Source organism: Piliocolobus tephrosceles, unplaced genomic scaffold (assembly GCF_002776525.5).
Source record: "Piliocolobus tephrosceles isolate RC106 unplaced genomic scaffold, ASM277652v3 unscaffolded_110, whole genome shotgun sequence".
In the NCBI taxonomy this organism is placed as follows: Eukaryota; Metazoa; Chordata; class Mammalia; order Primates; family Cercopithecidae; genus Piliocolobus; species Piliocolobus tephrosceles.
Window position 1 is genome coordinate 518,139 of NW_022292088.1, and position 6,000 is coordinate 524,138.

A 6,000-nucleotide genomic window follows, 5' to 3' on the forward strand; every position below is an offset into this window, starting at 1 on the left:
TGGCTCACGCCTGTAATCCCAGCACTTTGGGAGGCCGAGGTGGGCAGATCACTTGAGGTCAGGAGTTTGAGACCAGCCTGGCGAACATGGTGAAACCCCGTCTCTACTAAAAATACAAATAATTAGCTGGGTGTGGTTGTGCATGCCTGTAATCCCAGCTACTCAGGAGGCTGAGGTTTGAGAATCGCTTGAACCTGGGAGGCTGAGGTTGCAGTGAGCTGTGATTGTGCCACTGCATTCCACTGCATTCCATCCTGGGTGATGGAGTGAGACTGTCTCAAAAGAAAAAAAAAAAATTAATCCTGCACTCTGCACTGATTTATATTGTTCTTAATGTCTCCTCCAAAATGTTAAATAAAACAATACATTTAAGAAATTGTTATTAAGGGAGAGATAAAGAGGGATTGAATTTCTTTGATTTGTTCAATAAATATTAAGTACCCACTGTATTGCCAGGCACCATTGCAGGTGTTTGGGACACTTCAATGTACAATGAATAAAAATCCCAGCCCTTATGTTGCTTGCATTCTCATGAACTTTGTCTTTATCCAAGCCTCATTTAACAATGAGCAATCAGCTTTTGTAAAATATATTTATTTATGTAATAGGATGAGATGATGGTAGTTAATGGAAAAAGTGGATTATTTTTTACAAAACTATTTTTGAATTGTAATCTAACAGTTCGAAACCAGGTCAAGGCCCCAAGTTATGAGAATGATTTCAGAAAGAAAACCAAACATCCAGACCTACACACTTAAATGTGGCTAAAATGAGACTAAAGTTATGCTAGCAATATTATCTTTGTTCAAAACATATTCACAATTCAATTTTTGAGGCATTTTCATATTGAGTTTGTGTACCATACAGGAAACGTGTTCACATTATATTATAGTCATACCTCGAGCATCAGTGGAAGTCATCTAAATTTTGGAATCTAATTTCTGATCTTTTTCAGGGATTGTGCAATTGATCCAACATGTGTACTCTGTATGGACTGCTTCCAGAATAGTGTTCATAAAAATCATCGTTACAAGGTATGAAAATATAACCATAAAATCTCTGAATAAGTAGGAATCTGATGGCCATCTAGTCCAAACTCTTGAGCAGTATTCACATTCCTGCTGTAACGGCTCTGATATGTGAACATAGCCATTGTAAAGAAAAGATTGGAAGAGATAAGGGATGTGTGTTGCTTTACAGAAAAGAAAAAAAGTGTAACTTTAGGGAGACTCAAGATCAGATATTATTTGATGAAAGGACCAAGATAAACCTTTAGTGGCAGAATAGTCCAAAACAACTTTTGAGAACAAGAAAACCAACAAAATTTTGAGCTCTTTGCTCTACAGTGTGTAATATGACCCTTCTTTGTGATCTCTAGCCTTTCGGTAGTTTGCTGCCAAAAAACAACTTATAGTAAACCTCTGTATATTCTTTCTCAAAAATACATACATACATACAAACAAACATACACTTACTGTTAAAGATTGTTTTTAATAGAAATGTTTTTTCATGTTGTTAAATGAGAAAAATGAACCATAAAACAGTGTATTTCTGCATCTATTTTAATCAGAAAAAATTGTACTTTTCAAATGAAGTTTGTGGAGTTATAAAAATAAAAAAATTTTGTTATACTTTTAAATGTAAAAAGCAAAATATATGAAATTATGCATTGTACTTTTTTAAGAACATATTGTGCATATAATATTAACCATATTTTATTTTTATAATTTACCTATTATTGGGGGTATTTATTTGGGTTTCAGTTTTTTTTTTAATGATAAACTGTGTTACAATAAATACCTTTATGTGTAAATAATTTTTCTATATGTAGGATTATTTCCTTAGGGTAGGTTCTCAGAAGTGGAATTACTGGATTAAAAAATATATATCTTTAAGAGAATAAAAAGGCAAGAGATAGATTGAGCAAAAAATCTTTGCCAAACATACATCTTTAAAAAAGGCCAGTGCTAAAAATATACAAAGAACTCTTAAAATTCAAGAGTAAGAAAACCATCCCTTTAAAAATGGACAAAATATCTGAATAGACACTTCATCAAGAATATATACAAATGGTCAGTAAACACACTAAAAGATGCTCAACATCATTTGTCATTAGGGAATTGCAAGTTAAAGCAATGAGATGTTACTATGCACCTATTAGAATAGTGAAAATCCAAAGCACTGACAGCACCAAATGCTGGTGAGGATGTGGAACAATAGGAACTCTTTCTTTTTTTTGAGATGGAGTTTTGCTCTTATTGCCCAGGCTGGAGTGCAGTGGTGCTATCTCGGCTCACTGCAACCTCTGCCTCCTGGGTTCAAGCGATTCTCCTGCCTCAGACTCCTGAGTAGCTACGATTACAGGTGCGTGTCACCACTCCTGGCAATTTTTTTTATTTTTAGTAGACACGGGGTTTCACTGTGTTGGTCAGGCTGGTCTCAAACTCCTGACCTCGTGATCCACCCGCCTCGGCCTCCCAAAGTGCTGGTATTACAGGTGTGAGCCACCATGCCTGGCCAGGAATTCTTATAACTGGTGGAAATGAAATGTGGTATAACTACTTCAGAAGATAATTCAACAATTTTTTACAGAAGTAAACATAATTTTATCATATGATCCAACAACAACACTCCTTGGTATTTACACAAATGAATTGAAAAGTTATGTCCATACAAAAAAACTGCACACACAATTTTTTTTTTTTTGAGATGGAGTCTGGCTGTGTCACCCATGCTGGAGTGCAGTGGCGCAATCTTGGCAACCTCCGCCTTGCAACCTCCGCCTCCTGAGTTCATGCAGTTCTCCTTCCTCAGCCTCCCAGGTAGCTGGGATTACAGATGTGTACCACCATGCCCAGCTAATGATTGTATTTTTAGTAGAGATGAGGTTTCACCATGTTAGGCTGGTCTCAAACTCCTGACCTCAAGTGATCCACCCGTCTCGGCCTTCCAAATTGCTGGGATTACAGGTGTGAGCCACTGTGCCCGGCCAGTGAATGTTTTATAGCAGCTTTCTTCATATTTCCCAAAACTTGGAAGCAACCAAGATGTCCTTCAATAGGTGAATGGAGAAACTGTGATACGTACATACAATGGAATATTGCTTAGTGCTATAAAGAAAGGAGCTATCAAATCATGAAAACACATGATAGGATCTTAAGTACATATTGATAAATGAAAGCAACAATTCTGTAGAGGCTACTTACTGTATGATTCCAACTGTATGACATTTTGGAAAAGACAAAACTGTGGAGGCAATAAAAAAATCAGTGGTTGCTAGTGGCTGGGGGATGATGGTGGAAGGGAATGATCAACCACAGCCTGTGGGTCAGATCTGGCTCACTATTTTTGTATGGCCTCAAACAGCTGAGAATGTTTTTGTATTTTTAGATGGTTAGTTTTAAAAAATGTTTCATGTACATTAAAATTATATGAAATTAAAATTTCAGTGCCCGTAAATAAAGTTTTATTGCAGCAAAGCCATGCTTATTCACTTTTGTATTATCTGTGGCTGCTTCTGCAATACAGCAGTAGCATTGAGTAATTTGACAGAGGCTATGTGGCCTGCAAAACCTAAAATGCTTATTGTTTGGTCCTTTATACAGAAAGTTTGCTGATTCTTGCTCAAATAGACACCTCGAGAAGGGCACATGTGTAGTGTTCTCTGAGTCCTGACGCGTTCAAGATCAGACCTTTATAGCTTGGCTGGAAATAATATCCTTAGTTTGCATTTTCTTTACTTAAAAGTACTACTCAGCTGTTGTTTTGTTTCATATGTTGTTACTGAGAAGTCTAATGCCAGTCAGATTTTCTTGTCATTATGATACCTTATCTTCTGCCTGAATGTCCTCAGGACTTTTTTATTTTTTTGTGACAGAGTCTCCCTCTGTTGCCCAGGCTGGAGTGAGGGCGTGATCTCGACTCACTGCAAGCTCTGCCTCCCAGGTTCACTCCATTCTTCTGCCTCAGCCTCCTGAGCAGCTGGGACTACAGGTGCCCATTACCATGCCTGGCTAATTTTTTGTATTTTTAGTAGAGACAGGGTTTCACCGTGTTAGCCAGGATGGTCTTGATATCCTGACCTCACGATCCGCCTGCCTTGGCCTCCCAAAGTACTGGGATTACAGGCATGAGCCACCTTGCCTGACCGTCCTCAGGACTTTTATCTTTAAAGTCAAATAGTTTTGCTAGGATGTATTTTGAAGTTGATCAGTCACTCAAGAATTCATGGGCCCTTTTAGTGTACAGATTCAGGTGTTCTTCTATTTCCAGAAAGTTTTCTTAGTTTATAGTCTTATTTTTAATTTATTTTAAAATTTTAATTGAATTTGATTTTTTTTTTTAACTGAGACGAGGTTTTACTATGTTGCCCAGGTTGGTCTCAAACTTCTGGGCTAAAACAGTCCTCCTGCCTTGGCCTCCCAAGGTGTTAGGATTACAGGCATGAGCCACTGTGCCTGGTCTATAGTTTTAAATGTTAGCGGTGTTCCGTTGTTTTGATTTTATTCTTCAGTGACTCCAGTTATGGTGGCTTTCTTATGCCTGTCCCCCATTTCAATGACTTTTTCTCTGATCCTACTTTTTGCTTCATCTCATTTTCATTCTCTTATATTCCTGCTTTGCTTCAATGTTATTCATTGACTTTTCATTTGAGCCTGTATTTTGGACACTTTGTAATGTGTCCGAAATATAGGTATGATTTTCTCATTTTGGTATGATTTTCTCATTTTCTTGTATTTTTTGTTTCTGAGTTCAGTTAAGTCTCATTTATTCCTACTTTTTTGTCTATTTCTGTTCTTAGTTTTTGTATTATTTACTACAGGTGCATGCCACCACACCTGGCTAATTTTTAATTTTTTTGTAGAAATGGGATCTTGCTCTATAATAGCTCCGGCTGATCTCAAACTCTTGGCCTCTAGTGATCCTCCCACTTCAGCCTCTGAAAGCATTGGGATTACAGGCATGAGCCACTGTGCCTGGCCAGTTTTTCTGTTTCTGATAAAAGGTGTTTTACTCTGATTCAAGTCATAATCACCAAATGCTTGTTTGACTCTATGTAATTGAGTTTGGAGCATTGTGTTATAGTTTTCTTTAGCTTTGTGATTGGCTTTTGGCTCTTATTTGAATTTTTTGCCCCTTCCTCTTTTAATTTTTACATGTTTATGTGAATGTGGGCTGCTTTTTCCTATTCTTTCTCATTTCAGCTCAAGGGTCACAAGTGCTCTCCTCTGTCAGTTCTTCCATTTTCTGTAATTTCTTTTTTTGTTGATGATATTGGTGGTGGCAATGTGAAGGATGGGTTTGGCATGTCTTGTGTCTCTCTCATTTCTATAAAATTTTCTCTTATATCCCTTTTTCCTTCATTGCCACCTCTTTAGGGGTTTCCACTTTGTAAAAATGTATTTGATTTTCTTCCAGAAGTACTGCTTCTCTGAGGTTGCCGCCTCTGGTCCTGCTCACTTTCCTTGTCAGTCAAGTCCCAACTCGTGTTTAGGTTTCATCCCTTAGCATTGGGCTTTCTCTTTTGGGGGTGATTTTTTTCTGTGTTTCAGTGTTTCTTCTAAGTCCTCTGCGCCTCTGCACTTCTTTATGGAGTCTTTAAAGCTCCCCTCTCTTGCTGTCTGCACCCACAGGCTTGAAGGGATAGGCAATGGGAACTCTTTTGGAGTATGTCATATGAACTTTGTGGTATATATATATTTTTTGTCTCCTAGTAAATGCTAAAAGTATGGATAATGTGTGGTTTTAGGGTTCTCTTTATTCTTTTTATGTTTTGGAGGAAGTTTGGGGGAGGATTCAAAATCAAGTTGTTGCCATCATCCTCTACCTGAGGTAGTATACTTTAGATAACTTTTTTTCAGCAACACTGAAAGGATAAAGTTTATAAATATGTTTTAGTTGCTTTGGGACATTAGTGTAAATTAAAATACCTTATACATTTCTTAAGTACTATGTAAGTATCATCATGAGTTTTTTTAAGTTTGTTTAATTAAAAAAAAA

General features: G+C 37.2%; 1 protein-coding gene across 1 annotated transcript in view; it reads left to right on the plus strand.

The window, feature by feature from the left end:
• The window catches only part of LOC113219872 (E3 ubiquitin-protein ligase UBR1-like), a 158,939-nt gene that overhangs the window by 23,362 nt on the left and 129,577 nt on the right, over nt 1–6,000 (plus strand). Inside the window, exon 3 of the mRNA XM_026447937.1 lies at nt 956–1,034. Within this exon, the coding sequence (XP_026303722.1) occupies nt 956–1,034 (79 nt within the window). The remainder of the gene's footprint in view (nt 1–955; nt 1,035–6,000) is intronic.